Source organism: Brachyistius frenatus, unplaced genomic scaffold (genome assembly GCF_029030835.1).
Source record: "Brachyistius frenatus isolate BFR_SWC_R1_liver_20210118 unplaced genomic scaffold, ASM2903083v1 Contig_10, whole genome shotgun sequence".
Classification (NCBI taxonomy): Eukaryota; Metazoa; Chordata; class Actinopteri; family Embiotocidae; genus Brachyistius; species Brachyistius frenatus.
Window position 1 is genome coordinate 6,873,949 of NW_027210609.1, and position 22,069 is coordinate 6,896,017.

The window sequence follows — 22,069 nt, forward strand, 5'->3', positions numbered from 1 at the left end:
TTTCGGCATGGACTTCATTGGTATTGGCCTTGTGAGCACAATTAAGCGCCAAGTAATTTTAATACAGAGTTGTGCTTGGTGTCGTGGGCTCAGACATTGGAGCTTTGTGCGGCTGGAAACATCTGTTGCTTTAATAATGGTCACAGAGTTTATTTTAGTGAAGAATATATAAATGTATTAATAATGACAGAATGCAGGGAAAGCCAGAAAACAACAACACTACACGCATGTCAGTTGGTTGATTTATTGCGGTTACAGAAGCTTAAGAATTTATATACTTGTCATCATACTTTTTTTCTTTATTCATGCTTTATAGTTGATATTTCCAGTGTCAGTTTAAGAATTGTGAATACATTAAATAAATTAGGTTTTATAAGCTGTTTTCAATTAAAACATGGGATTCTGTCATGTAGTCTATTAGTCTATGTAGTAAACCAAAACATTCCACTTCCTTATTTTCCAGAGCATGTTGGTAACAGGAAATTCTCAGTGAAGGCTTCTTATCATTTTAATCTGTGGAAAAAAGCAAAAAACAAAAATAATCATTATAAGAGTGAAGCATTTCCACGAACCACGTCTGAAAAACTTCCACCTCCTTACTTAAAGCTTACCTTTAACAATAAGGTTATTGGCACACTCTGCCTTGCCAAAAGAGTTGACTGCTACAACCTTATATTCACCGCTGTCCTGTGGTCGGACTCTGAGAATATACATGGAGCACACGCCAAACGCGTTGGTGATGTAGTAGTTATTGTCTGAGTTGATGCAGATGTCGTTCAGGTACCAGGATACAGTGGGCGTAGGGCATCCTCGGACAGCACATGTCATGAAGAGTTGGTAACCTTTCGGTGGTGTATGTACTTTCAGAGGAACCAGGATGGATGGAGGTCTCTCAAAGCGGACGTCTGTTGAAATGACTCCATTTGAACTTAGTGGAACTTAAAGTGAAAAATAAGAGGAAGAATGTTCAAAGTTAGTATCTAAGATCACATGATAATAATGTCGACAGAGATTAAACAATTTGGAACACAACACAAAAGCTACCTATACTGCTGTAGACATTTACGGAATGAGTACAGAGCGCAGCACCGTGATGTGATGGAGCAGGGGAAGCTTTATGAGTTATGAGTCTAAATTCATCATTAAGTATTCCAAGTTACGTTGAGAGCATGCATCAAATATTGCGTCAAACTGTGGAAATTGCCAGCAGGGACCCTTCAAAATGCTTTGAAAAGCCACTGGCAATTTAACAATGAAGGTAAGGTCTTTTGAGTTGCATTTGCATTTCAAAAGGGGCAAAACTTCACTGTCTCAGACCGAAGAAAGCACATCAAGAATTCATTTAGGTGTTAATTCCAACTTCAGCTGTAATGGGAAAACGTTCGGCACAAATGACTTGAGCTGTGACTTGAAGACACTTTGGTCCTCCAGCATGACAATGCCCCCACTCACAGCGCGTTGAAAACGAGCAAGTTTCTCACCCTCAACACCACAATCGTAGCTCCACATGACCCCTACTCACTGGATTTGGCTCCCTGCACCTTCTTTCTGTTCCTCAACAATTTGACAGTTTGATGTGCCCTCTACTCGAATTTCAGGTGACATCACAAAACAGGTCTAACTCGGGTGCTGATGCTGATCGAATGACATAACTTGGTGCTCCGCTCTATTCGAATGCAACATGAACTTTTCAGTTCCTAAATGTTTGTGTATCAATAAAAAAAGGGGTATTTATATATTTCTGACATACTATCTAACATACTCAACCTTCATTGAGTCAGATATCACAAAGGAGTAATGCTTCACTGTCAGAGCATATTCAGTACTTTCAATGGATTAGCTGTGATGAACAGTATATTGTAGTTGAATGGGCAGCTAACATGAACTCCAGTAGTGCTTTAACCTCATGTCATTTCTTCTGTACTGCTGGAAATACAATTTATCATGCCTGAAATACTTTACTTCAATGGCCTAATTAAACATGACTATCCCACCTCTGTTGCTGTTGCAGCCCCATGTAGGTGACTGAGATGGATCTGAAAGACCCATATCATTCTTAGCGTAGATTCTGAAATGGTACTCTGTCCCAGAAAGGATGTTGTTGGCCGTGTACGTGTTAGCGATGAGGCGGTCTGCCACAGTCTTCCACACTCTGGCATTGGAGTCGTGTTGAGACACCACGTAGTACAGGCGGTCATCGAGCTCCTGGTCTGGAGAGGGAGCCCATGACACCACAACTCTGCCATTAACTGTTTGCTCTATCGCCACCGGCCCTGGAGTCTTGGGTTCATCTAGCAACAAATACAAAAATATGCAGATTATGTTAGACTTTTTACTGAGCAATTTTTTTTTTAATCAATTTCTTTGTAAAATGGCTGCTTAATCCTACGTTACTCAAGAGGCATTGTGTTACCTTTGGGCTTTTGTCAGGAATGGTATTGCATACCAGTTGTGTTAATCCTATTGTATTGTGGTATATCACACAGTAATAATTCACTTTATTGTAAAGTGTTAAATGCCAAGAGATTTGACACTGGGTTGCCAATAGCCTGGTGTGTTATTGATATATGATGACTACGAAATGCAATTAAACATTTCAGAGATTGTGCCTATTACAACCAAATACTGTAGCTGATTTGAATCTGGCCACCATCCCCTTCAAAGTGGTCACTTTATGTGAATACGAGTTAATAGTGCAAGACCCCACAAATGACAAAGAAAACCTTGAGCACATTCTCAGTTACGCTGCTAACCTGATGCACCTTCTTCGGTCTTGGACAGTAACATTTTGCCCTTTTTTAAAATGCAAATGCCACTCTGCATTATTCATGATGTAAAACCCTGTTACGTGTCCTTACCTGTGACTCTTACTTCAATGTCGAATGTAGCTTCACCTACAGAGTTTTTGGCTTTAATGGTGTAGATGGCTGAATCTGAGCGCTTTGATGAGGGAATAACAAGCTGAGACATTCCCTCTGTGTTGATGACATTAGTCCACGGGGATGTTGGCTCATCATCCTTCAGCCATGTGATCTGAGGTGGAGGTTCAGCCTGAAGATATCAGTGTCAGATAAATAAGATAAAGTGTGAGGCGTATGAAATCTTCGTAGTAAACTCATCAGTCAAGAATATGACAGGATTGGAATGGGAGGTTGAAATATGAGATGCAGAAAAGATTAACATGGTAGATATAGGATTTAAACCAATGGAGAAAGACTCTGCGTGCAAACCTTATTTTAGGTTCAGTCATACCTCATAGCAAATTTTGACTCGGACAGAGTTTCCTGCTCTGACAACAATAAAGTCCTCTGGGTCCTTAAAACAAGGTCTCACTGGACAGAAAACACAGAAAACATGAAATTCAGACGGGAACAAACACTGCTCTGGATAACAAAGTTAAATCAATAATATTCACACTAAAGAAAGTTATGACTTACTGTTGGGATTCTTTGCACACACCATTGCAGATGGAGGGCTTGGATCTCCACATCCTGATTCATTGATTGCTGAAATCCTGAACTCATACTCGGCTCCCTCAGTGACATCTTTAACAGCATAGTTCACATCTGAAAAGTCAAAAGAACAAAAAAATACAAAAAGGCTCTGAATGGGCTTTAAGCCAAACATAAAAGAATGCTTTTGTTTTTGTTAACCTTCTATCGGTTCGTTTTGTGGATTGAGGGCAATCCACTGATTTGTGTCCTTCTTTCGTTTCTCCACTTGGTAACCAATAATCGGTACTCCTCTGTCATCCTCCGGAGGGGTCCAGGCCAACTTAATGCAGGTTTTTGTGGCACTCACCACTGTGGGGGCACCAGGTGGACCAGAGAGTACTAAAGAATGACAAGTAGTTTAATTAAGTTGAATTAAATCATCGTTAATAATTAAATAGTAATCAAGACGTGGTATAAATTATCCATGTTATCACTGCAGGATATTGCAAATGTTTTTTTCTTGAATATAGAGGAACTGCAGCATTAATAAAAGGTAGGTTATCTACGGTGACTAAGTGGTGCCGGTGATAAACGATTTGAAGCAATCACAGAACCTATCCCGAGGCATTTTCATTTATTACAACCTGATGGAGATTAACATGAGATTTGGTGAGGAATGCTAAATGAGACTTCTTTTTTTGTACGCTCACTCAGTATGCCAGCCATAATGCTATCAGCTGTCTCCAGGGCGTCGCTGATGCCCTCAGGGTTTTCTGCGTAGATGTTGTAGTTGTATTTCTTTCCATGAGTCACATTCCTGTCCCTGAAGGAGGTCTTGTCAGCGGAGACATCCCCAAGTTTTGTCCACAGACACTGTCCCGCTTGCTGCCGTTTTATAATGTAGTTGGTTACAGCGGAGCCGCCGTCATCTTTGGGAGGCCCCCATTTAATCTCAATTATAGATGAAGTGGTTTCAACCGCCTCAACCGGACCCTCGGGTGGACCTGGTCGATCTGTTGGAAAAACATGGAGTTCAATTTTAAACATAGTGACATAGTATGTGATGTTTAGTTGGGTTTAATTTTTTTTTTTTACAGAATTTTTCAAAATGGTTTAAATGTCGAGATAAACAAATACTAGACATTTGATCTTTTTTTTTTTCCCTCAGTATTACTTTTCTTGTTAGATTTCTCTCAGCTTTCCTACCAAGCACAATAAGCTGAGATGTGGCCTCTACAGCCCCAAATGGGTTTTTGAGTTGGATCTTTATTTCCCCTGCGTCTGTCCGCAGGCAGTCTCTCAGCAGCAGCCGGCTGTGATTGGGCTCCCTCACGATCTTAACTCCTCCTCCGTCTTTAATCTCAGTGCCGTCCTTAAACCAACTGACCACCAAAGACTCCTGAGGAGGAAAAGGCATCTTGAAAGCAGCATTCTGGCCCACTCTCACTATCACAGGCTTGGAGAACTTGTGAAGATCGTCTGGGTCAAATTCAGGAACGTCTATGAAACACAAAGCATAGGTCAGTTTGCTGTAACCGCTGTGTTATATCACACAAATTCTGCAATAAGAGAGAGTAAATGATACCTCCAACAGTGACCTTTCCCTGCGTACTCAGTTCCCCTGCCACAAACCGATAAACTCCAGAGCTGTCATCTGTGCAGCTTCTAATTGTCAGCTTGTGAGAAGTTCCTTTTTTCGTTATGGTGATTCCTCCACCTGAGTTTAGCTAAAAATAAAATCCAAAAACAAATGAAAAGTGAAATTATAACTTGTCTATTTTGTGTTCTTTACTAAAATTTAAAAAAAAAAAAAAAAAAAAAAAAAATGACCTGGCAGTGTCACTCTGGAGACACAACACTTTTTACTGATGTATACAGTTGGGTGATGCAAGTGGCAGCAATATAGGAATGCTAGGTTTTCTTACATTTCTTTTATCTTTAACTCATGAGTTTGTCTAAATGTAAGTGTTAGATAAATTCTCAAAATGTAAGCTGTACATTTAACTGTAGTTATTTATGGGCTTTACCTGCTCTCCATCTTTGAACCAGGTGCCATCACAGTCTGTATTCATCTTCACAGATAATTCAGCTGGTGTTCCACGAAGAGGATATATATCCGAGAGTCCGCAGGTAATAACAGGCTCTAGACAAAATAAAAACAAAGTTACTCTCCACTTGGCATATTTATTTGAAGCAGCTTTCTGTTCAAGGCTACATAAATGCTTACTAGGTAGACAATATATAAATGATCTCCATATATTGCTCTTAATTTCTGCTCATTTATAAACTTGTTGAGATAATGTAGTTAAATGGGTCATCAATATCAATAGCGTTATGCAAGAAATACTAGTTTTGTCATACAAGAAGAAAAATGCAAAAGTAAAAAACATATTTACCTTAAACATCACCAGCACCCAAAATGTATTGTAATAAATGAATTGCATATTTCAATGACTAATACAGTGCATGGCTCCAATATTAGAAGTGTGATATGGTTCGAGTAACGGAGCAAATTACTAACATCAAAAGCAAGCCCAATTAAAATTAGCAAGCATGAAGCTTCACAGACTTGAACATAAACCCAACGAGCTCACAAGACTTTCTAACAAGACACAAACACATTAGTACAACACGTACTAAGAACTGTGTTTCCACCTACTGGTTATAAAAGAATTCAGAGTTATATCATTCATTCTCATGTATGTAAAGGTATTTGACTCAAAGCAAACTATGTTAATATACAGGATTGAGATGGTACAATGATAAATGGTCTGCACTTACATAGCGCTGTATCACCATAGCGGTCTCAAAGTGCTTTGCAGTTTGCCTCCCATTCACACACTCGCACACACATTTACACACCAATGGCGGCAAAGCTGCCTTGCGAGGTGCTCGCCTGCCATCGGGAGCAACTTTGGGTTCAGTGTCTTTCCCAAGGACACATCAGCATGTGGACAGGAATTAGCCGAGGATCAAACCCCGCCAACCTTCGATGGGCAATGAGCCACAGCCACCCCACAATAATTTCATTAGATTCTAAGAAGAGGTTACGCAAATACCAGAGTTATTGTGTTCATTCGTAAAGTCTAATTTCTGCTACTAAAGCCAGTAAAAAGTTATTTTATTAGCGGTTTAATATCGATGTTACTATTGTGCTTTTTCAGCATGCAATACCACCTGCCGCAACCAGAAGTGGTTGATCAAGCACTTCACCAGCTTTGGTTTCCTCATGCGAGTGGCCCAACAGCAACAACAGTAAGTAATTTAAAATTGCTTTAGTGAATTTCTCCCTCAGTCCTATGTGCTCCATGGTTTTCTTTCATCTTACCACCTCCCGAATCTTCGGCTGCTGCTGTTGATGCTGTGTCTGTATGACCTGTTGGTGATCACAGACAGTATGAAACATTTTCAGATGTTTTTTTTTCTATCCGTTATTCTGAGTTTATGGATGAATACAATGACTTCTGACACTTGCTTTCATAAAGGGTCATACCAGTGAATGTTTCATTCCTTTTTCTTAGGTTTACACCAAAGCATCTTCCAAAGCAATGGCATTGTATTGTAGTTTTTTTTTTTTTTTTTTATGTGTTTTTCCTGTGCAGTGAAAGCCATAGAGTTGCAGAATAAATGGGGTCAAGGTTTATACTCTCTTTAAAGTTATAGTGTGGGACTTTTACATATAAATGATGTTTGTAACAAGTTTGCCAAACAACTTCACACATTACTGAAAAAAAATCTACCACTGCCAGATAAACTCTGTATTTCACTGGACTGCATATGGATCTGTTGTCTGGTGAAACGTTCCCATGCTGGCCATGCACCAGAGACTTCCACTGTTCTAGTCAGCTAACTTCCAGTTCAGCTCTATACTACCTTGACTGAGTATAAAACAATTCAATCATGCACCACTTCTAGACTTTCCAAATGTTATCAAAACAAATGGAGCAAATTCTGATAGTAAAACAAGTGTTTTCACAGTAGTTGTGATTCCTTTTATTTTATTTATCCATCGTTTTACAGCCGGAGCAGTAGCAACGGAGTAGGCTATGGTGGCACAATTACTCAGGGTTTTTGATTAATACCACTTGTAGAAGGTCAAAACAGACTTTTTTGTTGTACAAGTTGTTGTAAATATGAAACAGACCTTAGTAAGCGGTAAAAGATCTACCGTATGCTATCAATGTTACACTGTGAGTTTTGAACTGTGTTTGCCGAGATTTATAAACGTGACATAAAGACAGATGGATTGTAAAAGTCATATGGATTTTGCTAACCAGTTGCTCTTGAGGCTTGATGCCTTTCCAGGAGTTTATTTTGAGGCCTTGCTTGGATGTTACAGCATTTCTAAGGTTGTACAAGTGTAAGACAGATATAGAGGTGACTCGGAAGAAGTGTTTGACTTTTAATCCATCAGCAAATTCAGCGCTGCCAACAACTGTGTACTAGCATGGCAACCTGTCTGTCTAGTCATCGTAAGGATATTTATTGTACCAACAAATCTAAATTGAGCAAAATCTGGCCTTAAGAGGTGGTCAATCACAAAATGAGCTGACCACGCAAGACATTATAACATAAAGCTGAAACATTACTGTGACCTCAGCAGTGATTTAAACAACATTTAGATGCACAGGCTTTTGTTAAAATAAAGGCCATCTGGATCAACAACATGATTTCAAAGGCCATTATATTTCAGACAGCTGTCATATTCACCTTTGAACGCATGCAGAAGCTCTAACAATCATTTCAGGTTCTTACCTGTGCTTACTACCTCCTCAGGTGGTGCTGGACCCTTTGCCACTCCTATAAACCATTAAAACCAGTTAGAGGTTGCCATGTTAACAAATGATCCTAACAAGTATGCCTGTTATATGCAAATACATGCACATAAATAAATAAAGATCACTGTAAAGAGTTACACTTTTGATTAATACATTCAGGGACACTATGGCCTCCTTGTTTTTGAATTTAACGCCCTGTTTCATAAACCGTTTCGCAGACATTCTTACTTGGTTTGGAGGCTTTCGGTTTAGCTGAAGTGGGTGCAGGAGGGGATTCAGGTGGAGGTGCAGCTGCTGCAGCTTCTTTAGCAGCTTTAATCTGTTCTTTCCTTTCCTCTCTCACCGCCTCTAATTTCACTTGTTGCTCTTGGGCAATTTTCTGCAAATCTGCCCCAGATCCTCCAGCCCTTGTTGTCTTTCTTTCTGGCTTTTTGCCCTTTGGTGCTTCTTTATCAGCTGAAGTGGAAAAACATTGCGAGATTTATGCTGAGTGTGCACCGAAAAAGCCATATAATGACATGAAAAGCAATAATAGATAAAAAAAATATATATATATATATATATTTTTCTTCTTCATGTTTATTCTATTAATTATCAGTTAGTCTTTTAATGGAGTATAATATCTTACCTTCAACAACGAGCCATGCATTGCATGACTTTATCCCTGCGCAGATAGAATAAATTCCTTTGTCTACAATCATGCAGTCTTTCACCACCAGCCGGTGTATGAGCTTGTCCTCTGAAACCTCAATATCATATTTATCCCCTTGTTCCAGTGGCATGTTCTTGCCAAACCACATAACTTTAGAAAAGGGGTTTGACAGGACGCACTCAAACACGGCATCTTGTCTTTCCAGTGCCTTCACTTCCTCAATTTTCACCAAGAAATCCACCATGGGGACTGAAAAATAACAAGTTGTTTATTATACTCAAATGAAAGATAAAGCAAAAACACAGTTGATGTCAATTATTTAGTTTTTTTTACATTTTTTTGGGCTGTGTTGTGTTAGGCATCAAAAGTATTGTCTTTTTTCCCCTTTGATTAGAGCTTCCAGTTTGTTGTGTCAGGTGCAATTGTAAAACTACTTACTTTTGAACTCAGTGGAAAACATATTGACATCCTCTATGTCCAACTGGTACAGTCCAGCATCATCTGGCATCAGGTCCCTCATACTAAAAACATACTTTCTTCCAATTCTATTAAGAGTGTGCTTCATCTTTTCTCCCAACTCTTTTGTGTAAGGAACCATTTCACCATCCTGTGGGGGACATATACAACATCATTTCCTTAGGGATGGTTGAAATTGTCTCTGAAAAACATGGCTGCAAGATAATAGCTGGAGAAATGCCACTCATTTGAGTAAAAAATGAAAGCATCATAGCAGGACTTAATAAAAATAGTTTCAAACTTGGAGATGTAGCTGTATACATAAAGGATGTGTAGCACATCCTATCAGAATGATAACATATTTTACAGGTATAGGTTTGCTAGCAGATCAGCTTAACATCTGGTTTTTCTAACTTGAAGTGAAATATGTCTTGATGCACCTTTGCAAGTACTTGCCAAATTGCAATTAAATTAGCTGTTGTATTTCACAGTCCCCAGAGGTTGACTTTTTTTCTTTAAATGACTCCTTTACCTGTTGTGTAGTAGGGCTACTAGTAGAGTTAAGATTTTATTCTGACACAAACCTTATACAGGAATATGGAGCTGCTTGGGTCAATGAGGTCCATGTCAATCTCAAAGGAGGCAGTGCCATCTCCATTGACCTGAATATGTCTTAGGTTAGAAATGTTTTTGACAAACTGGGACAAAAATAGAAGAAGAAATAAGCGTGAAGAAGAAACCAAATGGACTCTTATTTGAAATGAATTGACAAATAAGTGTCTTCTGCTACCACAATACATTTAAAATAATGTAAATATGCTCAGTATGTCAAGCTTCATAAAGAAAAAGTAATGACATTATTATGTAAATATCACAAAAATCCCAGACCTGTGCTTGTTCTTCTGTTCTTTCTTTCTTCATTTCATTCAGTTTGTTGAGCATCCAACGGAAGTTAGTTATTCCAAACTCTGCACAGATACTTTCATAGTCTTTCTTATCAGCGCTAAGTAGGAGCTCCCACAATTTAGGATCTATCTCTCCATCTTTTCTTTCAGGTTGCTCAGATTTGGGTCGGATCTTGCTAGAAATCGAAATATAGTGCAGTCAGTTAAACAGTCTTGCAAATGTGCAGAAAAAGAACAGGGCCTTCAATGAGAGTAGGTCAAGCCCACCTTTTCCTTTTTAGAACGGTCTTAAAATTCACATCGGTGGCTGCTTGTGTCTGGGCTTTGTTCTTTTTGTAACCAACTTGAAAAGGAAGAGAGGATACTTACATTATTTATAAAACCATGTAATTAAAAGACCTACAAGGGGGACTGCTGAGAGATACGTACGGAAATGACTCTAATAAACTCAAGGGTATGGAGTAGTAAAGCGTCAAATTTGAATCAAGTGTTCTCGGTTTGAAGTAGATTTGGTGCATGGAGTAAATGACCAGGCAGACTCAAAAACATGCATATTAAAAAGCTTTGTAATTATTTCCCTTACATTCATTTGTTATAGCCATGACAAGCAAAAGGCCCTTACCTTCAATAATATTTAAAACAACGGTGACCACGGCTTGTCCATATTCATTTATGGCAAAGCATTTATAGATATCTGCTTGATCCGGCATAACATTTGGCATCTGGAAGATTCAAGACACGTTAAATATAATAGCAATCAACACCTCCTGTCACATGACAATGTGTTAACTTTAATTTATTGTAATATGGGCATTACCTAATACGATTAGTTATACAAAAGTGAATATTATTGTTGCTGTTTTGCTTTTGTTTTTTCTGGTGTTCAATAGGCCAATATGTGTTAAAGGCCAGTATGCATTTGTACTACTATAGTACCACTTGGAGTGGAAGAAGCTGTAATTTTACCATTCATCCATTAGTAATAATCCATGAGGTGTTAAAGTGTTAAAACTGACTGAGGTTGATGGGGAACCTGTGTAGTTGGTTATTCATAACTAGCTTATTGGTTTTTGAGATGTACTGAAGTTTAATCTAAGAGCAACTTGTTATTGTATTTGCGTGTTTAAATTGGCCAAATTTGACTGAAACACTCTGAACCAGTTATGGACCCTGCAAGATTTGGTAGGTGGACACCTGATGTGTAACTGCTTTCATTTTTTTTTATTTTAAATTTTCAACCTTAATCAGTTAACTGGATGTAGGGGTGGACTTGTTTCGACCATTTCACAGAACTGACTTTGTTCAGCGTGCTCTTGTCATGATCAGTGATCAGTGGGAATTAGCAAAGTAAATTGATAGCTCAAAAGACTAAATGACCCTCATGTAATCAAATACCTTCTTCTTCTGGCCTCTCTCTCTGTGTTTGTACTTCTTTCTGTGCACTATTCTTATCACCTCTTTACATCAGCAGGTTTCTGTAGTATCACTGTTATTTGATAGTCCCTATCACTTGCCTCAAATGTGTGTTCATTGGTGTTGGGGTCATATTTGCTCTGGTATCTCGCTGTATCTGAAACATCTCCATTATTTCTGCTCCATGTTAGGGTAGGCGTTGGGTCTCCAATGACGATGGCTTTAAAAAAAGCAAATTTGCCTGTTTTGAAAAAAACAACAACAAAAAAAAAACACCTGTCACCATTTAAAAACAGTAAAGAGATGCAAATATACACTATGATATTTAGTAAATATGAATTTGTGATGCACACAATGCTAAATTATACAATATTTTAACCAGTACCTGTATGACAAGAAAATTAGTCTTATGCAGAATGACTTTGTCGCTTGTCTTGATTTCAAATTATTATGTTTATTCTATTGTTTTTGTTCTTTTTTTATGAAAGATTTTGTAAACAAATTACTGACATATACAAACGCGTAACAAAGAAAACTAAAACAATGAATAAAATATAAAGAAAAAAAGTGCAGTTACAAGCAGTAGCTCAGAAAACAAAAATAGAATTATGTTCATTACTATATAATATACATTCCATTTAGGGTCACAATTGTATCCGGCACGTGCAGTACCATTAAATAACTAAATAATAGGTCTACCCGGTATGAAATGAATTCAAGGATGACCGAGTGTCTGTGAAGCTTCCATTGAAACCCCTGAAAAGCTGTAACGGCCTGTTCCTTTAATATAAAGGCCAACAATTCTTTCAGCCAGTTCTCTAGGTTGGCACAGTTTGTTTTCCTCTATTTCAATGGATGAATATTAGCCCCTTCACTGTGAGACACACCAAAGTCATTGTGTGTTTCATTCTGGCTGTCTCTTGGGGTTGAATGGCAGGGCTCCTTTCTGACCTTGCGCAAAACTCATAATCTAAACTATTATGCAGAATCACGTAAATTCCACCTTGGAATATATTTCTAATATAGATGTTTGATATAATTTTTTACTAAAAATCATACCCTCTTGGATGGTCAAAGCAATCGGCTTGCGGGTGAAGTCTGGATGGGTCTTTCCCTCTGGCAGCGTCTCGATAAACTGTGTAATCATCACCCCGGGGACCTTTGATTTTTTCTTGATCCCCACTGTCAGCATTGGAAAATGAAATGTCAGTGACAAGATATATGACACGCAAGGATAAAAACAAACATGACCACGATCATATCCAACCTTCAAAATTTGTCATTGTTTTGTAATCACATCATCAACCCACATGAACCACGCTAAAACACATTCTAATATTTGACATATTAGAATGGTATTGTTACTCGGTCTATCATCATTCCGAGCTATACGCCATGTGGCTCTGGTGTAGACGGGTATCTTTTGCTCAGTACATTTACATTTCAATAACCTTTATCTTTCTATCCTTTTCAGTTAGAATCCATGCCTGAAATTCAGCCCGAGGAACAGATATGTAGTGATGCACCTACATATCCACGCACAAAATATATGTACATTCATACAGTATATTCATAAATCCATTGCATATCCGTTCTTCATGCCTTCGTGAGCAGTAGATAGAAAAAGAGACGGCTTATTATTGTTGTCCCCTAAGCCTACCTTCTATACCAATGCAATTCTCTGCAGCAGGACCTGATAAGGCACATATTAAAGACATATACAGCACGTCATCATAGTGTGAGCATCGGATTATAGAGTTGACTTCATAATGAGCGACGGAATAAAATGTTGTCCTTGTCAGCCTCATTTCACTCTGGCCTTGAAATGTTCTGTTTTATTACTTTGTCAGAGTCTGTCAATTAGCTGAAATACTGACCAAATTAGCTGAAATATATTTCAGAAATCTTTTTCATTGATCTTGGGCATTATATATATATATGTATATATATATGCAAACCATTTCTAATCATTAAGACAAAGCAAAATTGTTTTTTAATCTATTTTCTAAAACAAAAACAAAGACAGATTACGACAGGTTTGAGTTGATAGTGTCCACTAATCTCATTACAAGACTTCAGCATTTCCGCTAAATTCAGATTCACTGGTTTTATTTGGTTACTTTTCATTTCTAATGCTTCTGGGATGTTGTGTAGACACATTCATTTTGATGGTGGGTATTCTTCTTTAGTTGCTTACCTTGGCCGGTGGCTGTCCCATCCGTCACTTTTGATCTTTTAAACATCTTGAGGCCTTTGAGTCCTGGAAAGAGTCAAATCTCATCAACTGCAACAGATGATGGAGAACATTTAAGCACAGTGATGGCAGCTTTACTGAACTAAAATGTTTTCTTCTCATCTTTTCACATTGCAGTTAATTATAGCAACTTTGAAATGCTATTTTGAAAGAAATCTACTTTTTCTTAATGATACAATTGTACCTGTTTAAGGTTTCAGTTCAGATCTTTGAGTTCTAAAAAGTCCTGCCTCAGGACTTTTGGTAAGAAAGTTCCTTTGGAGTTGAACTTCTTCAAACAGGTTTTGGGTTTTTTGATGTGATTCGATTTAAGATGATTCTTTATTAGATAATTCTGTGCAGCAAAGGGCAGTGTTAGGGAGACACTGTACATCCCAGTTTAACAATTTAATTTTAGTTCAATTTCAGTTAATGGTTCCTGGGGGACTGATTATTTGCATATTTATTCATAAATAGAGAAATTTAAAAAATGAAACAAAAGTAACACCCATTTTGGTTTCTATCTGCATATCACGAAGCTCAGGGTTGTCACTTTAAACAAGAATAAAATCCTCTTCAAAATGGAACTGCAGTGTAGGATTTTATTGTAACCTCATGATGTAATTCGTTACCAGGCTTTAACTATTAATATTCAACAGTTTTTGGTCGTCACTTTAAGCTGCAACATATTCAAAAGATTATGTGCTTATCAAATTAACATTTTTTTATGATCTGTCAGTTCCATTCGCAGCAGGGATCTCTCCTAGTACATAGCAATCTTTCATTACCCCACATGATTACTAAACTTAGAATATCAAATGTCACATCACTAAAATAGACTGTACATTAATTGTAATGGATTCAGTGTTGCTGGGGCTTAAGGGGATTTGCAGAAATGTTACTATTTAGTTAGACGATACACTGATTGAAGTACACGGTTATTTACACCACACCGAGATGCCATCACACCAGTATTTTCATCAGTATGGATTCAAATAAAGAAGACTTTACCTAAAATCATTGAAAACTGATAAACAAATGCTGTGAATTGCTGTGAATGTAAATTCTGTTTTGTTCAGTATATTAATTAAACTTGGTATTTTCAAGCCCGTATGCAACGTTAAAAAATTGGCACTGATGGTTAAAAGTATCCTGTAATCTTTTTGACCACTAATACCGCTACAAAATAATGTTTTTGTTTGTTTGTCCCCATCTTTAAACAAACTTTTTTTTTACTAAAATCTCCACAGGGCACCTTCAAGTGAAATTTGATCTTTGTCTTCAGAGTAGGGTTAGCTGACGGTTTGTCCAATGGTAGATAGTTAGCTATTGTTAACGCAAGCTCTCGCTATCACAGAGGCCTACAAGCCTACAGAGCAACAGGCTAATTCCTAAAATTAGGATCTCATTTGACAGTATTTAGGCAATTAGGTTGGGATTGTTAAAACAGTCACAACAGCAAAAACAGCCCCAAAACTAGATAATCCCAAAGAAAATATAGGAGGAAAAAAAAGTCTGGCTTTGGCTTGAAATGTCTTTATTTTTATTGCGTGACTCAGGAATTTACATCTTTATCATAGTATTGGTTCAAATATCACTTTTAGAATAAAAATGACTGTGACAACATATCTGAGATTGCCTGGAGCTGGAAGAATTTCCAGTTATTCCCTGTACCATTTGTTTTAACTCTTTGGTTTATAGCTTTGTAGGAGAGATGCTTACATTCCCAAATATTGGTTGTAATCTGCACCCTCTCCTCAGCCTTTGTAGTCCCACTGCAGGACCCAAACATGCTGTACATTTGTAACACTTTGATTAGAAATTGAATAAAACAACCCATAAGATCAACATTCATGGAGAAATTTAAATCCACTCATTCCCATTGCTGGGTGTGGTGTTCAGGCAGGGTATCTGAGAGTAAATGTGAGACACTGATTGGGAAAATTTGTTTCCTAAAAATTAAATATTACCAAATCTGTGTGAGCTCTAACACTGTTCTGGATATACCTTGTCACAGGACCAGTGAGAAATAAAACTAAGAGCTGATTGACAGTATGGGCTATACTGGTTTTTATGCCCAACTGGAACAAATTGTTTGATTTGTCCTTACATACACATCACAGAGGTAATGCTCTCAATCTCTCATCTAACAGCGGGGCAGCTCGACAGCTGATGTAGCAGCTCCCATCAGTCAACTTTGGTTGTAAAGCTCCTCATACCTCAAAGTGAACAGGCCAACAAACAGGCAAAAACTTACTGAATGACTGACTGACCAGCCAACTTCGCTGTCTTCACAGCTCTTTTCTGTTACACATTGAAGTTCAGTTTTGACTTCTGAAAGCCTCTTGTATAGTTTTTGCGTCAATGTCACACCACATGGTATTGGCGCGTGATACTATAGGGTTTCAATGGTTCACGGCTGTTGGAAGATGAGAAAACCGGATTGTCATATGATATGCCACGTGCCACATAAACCTGTGAACATCCCATCTTGAACATCTTAATAGTCTTGTAAATCACTGTTGACATGATGTCCTACTCTAGTTAAACTCTCTCAATATTACAGCTTTAATCACTGTGGATTACCATATTTTGCTCTTCTGAGGTACAAATGAGATATAGAATTTATCTTTATCGTATCTAAGCTCTACAATTTTGCCTATTAGTCATTATAATCAAATCAGTGTCTAGATCTTTTCATGTTTTAAAGCATACTGTATATGAAAATGTGTAGTGTTAAATATGCTGTAGCTAAATTTAGGATAAAGGATAAACTTAGGATGAGCTTTTTTCATGCTTAGAAAGCTTTTCAAAATGTACTCTTTTCAGATTTGTCAAAAAAAACAAAATGTGTTTTGTGTCATTGGACTTTAGCTTTGTCGTCAGCCAACAGAGTTGCTTTTTTTATGGGTTTCATGTGACCTGTGCTGCAGTTTGCTGTTAACTGACCAGCTGCTTCTGAGATGAGCGCTGAAATGCTGCATGGGACAGTCTACTCGGAGCATCATAAAAATGATTAAAAGCGAGGCACTGCTAAGGGCATGTTCAGAAAGCATGTGGCTATCTACGGAGCAAACGACGATGAAAGGAAGCGCAGTAGCTGAGAGTGTCAGGTTTGCTTAATTTGGGTTATTACGGAGTTACAGTGTCAGTTACAGATGGCTTTCAATACCTCTTTCCAGAGCCTTGAAATTAGAGAAATAAGTGAATGGATTAAGCAGGAAAGGGCAGTGTAGTAGTGTAAAAAAAAAAAAAAAAAAAAAAAGTTAAAACGTTAAGATTAAAAAAAAAAAAAAAAAAGGATGCTCCTAAAATGTTGAATTATTTTAATAGAAGTTTTGAATAAAAATAACTGTCATGAAGTTTGTATAAGATTGCATCTCATAAAGGATCGTTGCATGCGTTTGTGTCTGACAAAACATTGAGTGAACATGGACAACATGTCGTGACCACTGAAATTTAATGTTAATTTAAACCTTTGTAAGATGTGAGTATTAAGATTGTAAGGGGTCATCAGCATATATTTGCATTTTTATTTACTTTAGATAATGAATCGGATAACTTCCTGAACTTTGTCTTATTTTTCCACTAACTATATACTAACACTAGATTTCTGAAAAATGTGAGTGATGGAAAACCAAACGACTGCACTGTCCATTTTTAAAACAAGGCACCTTCGTTAATAGGCAAACACCTTCCCACTTTACCACATTAACTTTGTGTTATCCTTGGAATACATGTTAAGAGTAAATCAAGCCCAGAGTTGGGTGTTAAACACTGCAGAAATCGCTCAATACTTAACACCTCCATCTAAGACTGGTGCTGTATGTAAGATGAATGATGAGCTCACCTCAGTCCTCCTGTGACCCTCTGCAGTGGTGCTGCTTCCCAGTCTGATATTTGAGTGTAGCCTCCCTGCTGTACAAGCTATTAAATCCTTACAGGAATGTCAATGACTCTGACAAGCTCACACGTTGTCAGACACGGTGCCTGCCAAGAAAGGGGATTGCTTCTTTGTTTTTGGCATAAATCTCAACCTCTAAAAAGGGGGAGGAGGGAGAGCCAAGGCTGACTACAAGCCTCTCACACTGATGACCATAACTGTGGCTACTTGTTGACAATCGTATGACCTATGTCGTCTGAATGGGATTTGTTTTATGTCTGCAAATTGGAATCAAGCCAAGACTTCTCATAATATCAATGCATAATAGATCATTATAATTTCTGTTTTTGCACAATATACAAAGAAATCACAAAATGTAGATGTGGGTTTTCTCTCAAACACTCCAGCACTAGCAGTGAGTGACAGTTCTCTGAAGTCAATCACGTAAAGCTGTGAATTTCCTTGGTAACGCTTGAACATGTGAGCTTTGTCAAAGTTAGACCAAAGACGGGCAGTCATATTATTTAAAGTCATAATCTCAAATAAATGTCTATTAAGTCATTGTCGCCAAATGAAGTGACACAATGGTTCATTGAATCTGTTCCCCACATGTAAAAGCTGCTTGGATTTACATTATTAAGAACTGTTAAAGCTGAGTGTCTGTGGTGACATTTCACTGGAAAACTCAGAAGCAGTGCACAGTCAGTGACATGTTTTCATCTCTCAGCAGTTGTTCTACCAGAGAAGATAGGTGGAGCTAATGCAACAAGCTTGCTTTTCAACTCGCTCTTCAACTGCCAACGGACTAACGTCACAGCTGCAATTACTGCTTATCACCTCAGGCGCCACCAAAGAGAACACAATGGAGATCTCTGAGATAGTAACTTAAAAAAAAAAACATCTGATCCGCGTTCATAATTGTCTAGTTCTAAAAAATAAGACCTCACCCTTCTCGGGGAACCTATACTTCAGGAAAAAAATATGTTGACCAATATAGATGAACATTGTTGTGTAGGACGGCACACTGGAAACCTTCTTACTTGTCCATGCAAGTGCTGCTATTTTGTAATTGTCTGCTGAAATAGTGTATCTTTACAGTGTTGAGAGATACTAGTCTTGGTAGTGGTACTTTTCATTAGGTGGTCTTGTATGAATAACCCTAGTTACTGCACAATGAACATTTTTGTTGTTGTTTATATAGAGAGAATAGAAGTGGGTCACAAGACTGAAAAAAAAAAAAATCAAAATTACTCAAAACAAATTACATGTCACCATCACCCAGCCCTACTTTTTCTTACTTAATTTTGGAAAGGCACATGTTAGCATTAGAATTGTGAAGGAATAATTTTGTATGCAAGTTTTATATGGGCAGTTTTGTGTTTGGCTTTTCATTCAGCTGTCTGATTTGCAGTTGTGTCAGTCAGTACTGTCGTATTTTAATTGTGAAGCTGAAAGTAAGAGCTGGTTTGTAGTCAGACACGTGTGTTGACAGCCAAGTATGCTCACACTGACACTTTTATAAAATTACGAGAACAACAAAACATTATACTAATGTTTAAATGCACTGATGACTCCTATTGACATGGACTAAAAATACAGTGTCTTTATTGGGTGTCTCTAAGCGGTCTTAAATAGCAACATACGTATATAAGTTATAGCCCATGATCCTTCAAAATGTGTAATGTTTAACATTTTGATGTGGCCACAGACTACTTTGTAAATACAGAAATGCAAATATGTCCATCCAAATATATATATTTTTTGACAGTGGACAAGCTGATTAAATATACATTTAATCAACATTGACAATGTTTTGATTTAATCAGTAACTGTTGATATTTACCTGACTATCATTCTGTGACACTATCTCACCATATATTGCTGTGTATTGATGAACTTTCACCGATAACAAAGTAGGAGAAAGCAAATATTTCTCATTTAGTTGATGACCAATAAGTAATCCCGACAGTACTCAGCTATAGAAGCTATTGAAAGCTAAGTACCAGATGAATTTGATGTTGCTCTGTAAATTTTATACGCACAAAACAGGCTTTTTCCCCTGGAACTCATAAATATGTAAATTAGACTTTAGCAAAGGATTTTCTCCTATTTCAAGACTCTAGGTATTTTTAAATGGTAAAAGAGGACCCTCATTGTTGAGATTATGCTTTTTGGATGAAAACACCACATGCTTCATATCTGCAGATGACAGGTTGCACTTCCACTTGCATTAAATATGGTCTTTATGAACCACTTGGCTGTGCAGTCCCAATTTTATTGGTGTTACACATGTGACCAGATGTGAGCAAACTGACATGCCTGGTTTAATAGATGGCAAAAATAACATATTGAAATGATGACAAACATGTCAATTGTAATTGGGAAAGATAAGGTACACTGTTTATAGTGATTTATACATAAACCTTTAAAGACAGATTTTCTCCATAAATCCGCTGTCAACATTTTTACAAAGGAGCATGTCATTGGGTAGGAGATCCTCGGAGGAGTTAAAGTTTTTTCCAACAAATTACTTCACTGCCTTGGGTGAGTTTTATGTTGGATGAAAGCAGCTTTGCCTGAGTACAGAACAGCATTCATCTGCATGAATTCTGAGTGTGCTAAGTCACAGTGATACCATTGTTTTTGTAAATCAGTAGTCAGTGAATTACACTCAATCGGTAATTCGGAGTTGCACTTGCCTTATATCAAAAAAAGAAATAATTACGTCAGTAATCATCAAATAGGGGAACTGTAATGCCTATTTCTGTCATTAGTTATAATACAAACATAGTTTTTAATATGATTCAAAAAATGTATGTCGTGATAATGACAACTGTTGGCATAATGGCAATACATGAATATGCAGTGTCACAGTATGACATAGTTTACTTAAGTAACTTGCAACTTTGGTTGAATCTCACTCTGAGTTACTGCTGTTGTTTACAAAGTAAAGCATGTTTTTTGAGTTTTTACTATATATTTGGCAAACTGTTCCATTTATGCTGACAAATTTTCACTGTAACACTTATTTGTTGCTATTGTATGTTCTTGAAAATGATATTAAAATATGTTTCGGAATTGTGTCGTATCATCAAGACTTGTTATTACGCAAATATCCTAAAATGTTGTGATATTATTTTTGGGCAATATCGTTGACCTTAAGTTCTAATTAACAGGGACTTTTACTTTACATATTTCTTGTCAACAAGGACAAATATTTCTATTGAATCTACTGACCTTCCTTGAGGGTATTTACATGCATGTTGGGAGTCAATCAGATTCCTTATGGAGTCAGGGTTGTTGGAACCACCCAGTCATTGTGGTCTTAGTAATACCAGAGCTATGCTCAGTTTGAGCATGGTTTTGTGTGTGTGTGTGTGTGTGTGTGTGTGTGTGTGTGTGTGTGTGTGTGTGTGTGTGTGTGTGTGTGTGTGTGTGTGTGTGTGTGTGTTTCAGGCCGTGTAATAAAAGCAGATGCGTGGCACAGGAACTATGACTGTTCTCAGGCATGGGAAGCTGATATGAGAAGCTTGACGTTCTTGAAGGCATTTATTGCAAGAGGTCACTGAAGTTAGAAGCTTTGAATTATGTCCTGAAAACAATGACGAAAAGCTAACATAACACAACCCAACCTGGAGCAGTGTTTTGTTGTTTGTTATATTAAGGGAACGTTTTTTTATATTGTATTTTCAAGACATGTTACCACATGGAATTGCTAAATATTATTGACAAGTGGTTACATGCTTTTAAATGTCAAAGCCTGGTCCAGTAAAATCCCATTAAAGAGCTTTTGTCAATAATAGCAGGATGCCACGTGGCTTAGTGATAATATTACTGTGTCCTGGGACTTTACACAGGAAGAGGTACAGTTGTTTGCGCAGTTGTACTTAGTCATGCACATGAAATTGTGTCATTATGACTTTCTATAACAGACCTGCAATATCCGCTGAAAATGTGCAAACACATGTTGGCAGTAAAAGAGAAACATGTAGCTATGTGACATTTGCCAAAGTGGAAGCAGTGCTCACAGAGTTAAAATAAAAGGCAAAGGCACAAGAAATGTCTCAGTATGCCAGAGCTGTGTGAAAAAATTAAATGGGATTGCAGCCACTTCATAGTTAAATACTGCTCAAAAATGTGACATTGTTTTTGAAGAGAATGGGTTTATATATGGTGTTATAAATGGTTGAATTGTATCTGAATTTACCAGTAAACATAGGCAGAGACAGGGTCAGCGCCACAGTCAGTATATTGCCACCTTGGAGAAAAACATTTGCGATTAGGACTTTTTTATTATGTTTGTTTTTAGCTAAGG

At 37.5% G+C, this 22,069-nt stretch overlaps 1 protein-coding gene across 4 annotated transcripts; it reads right to left on the reverse strand.

The window, feature by feature from the left end:
• Positions 1-148: 148 nt before the first annotated feature.
• LOC138616669 (immunoglobulin-like and fibronectin type III domain-containing protein 1) lies at positions 149-17,822 on the reverse strand. 4 transcript variants are annotated; one of them, XM_069691145.1, is made up of 25 exons: positions 17,722-17,819; positions 16,129-16,290; positions 13,836-13,898; positions 12,698-12,820; positions 11,740-11,879; positions 10,848-10,947; positions 10,493-10,568; positions 10,209-10,401; positions 9,905-10,018; positions 9,303-9,471; positions 8,841-9,113; positions 8,441-8,668; positions 8,190-8,234; positions 6,763-6,810; positions 5,462-5,577; positions 5,020-5,161; positions 4,641-4,934; positions 4,145-4,447; positions 3,654-3,833; positions 3,438-3,566; positions 3,253-3,332; positions 2,859-3,051; positions 1,995-2,291; positions 612-938; positions 149-513 (listed from the first exon to the last, which is right to left on the reverse strand). In XM_069691145.1, the coding sequence occupies exons 3-25, from the start codon at positions 13,879-13,881 to the stop codon at positions 509-511; spliced, it is 3,621 nt and encodes a 1,206-aa protein (XP_069547246.1). In that variant the 5' UTR covers positions 13,882-13,898; positions 16,129-16,290; positions 17,722-17,819; the 3' UTR covers positions 149-508. The 4 variants fall into 4 exon arrangements, with proteins under 4 accessions (XP_069547246.1, XP_069547245.1, XP_069547244.1 ...); XM_069691144.1 differs by having other exon boundaries at positions 13,836-13,922; XM_069691143.1 differs by lacking the exon at positions 16,129-16,290 and having other exon boundaries at positions 17,722-17,822.
• Positions 17,823-22,069: the final 4,247 nt, after the last annotated feature.

Excerpts from the sequence above, each read along its gene's own strand:
- LOC138616669 (XM_069691143.1), bottom strand. The coding sequence starts at position 13,881 with ATGTTTAAAAGATCAAAAGTGACGGATGGGACAGCCACCGGCCAAG. Across the intron at positions 10,948-11,739 it reads CCAATGAACACACATTTGAG|ATGCCAAATGTTATGCCGGA; the intron begins GCAAGTGATAGG and ends TGAATCTTCCAG. Across the intron at positions 9,114-9,302 it reads GTTTTCCACTGAGTTCAAAA|TCCCCATGGTGGATTTCTTG; the intron begins GTAAGTAGTTTT and ends GTTATTTTTCAG.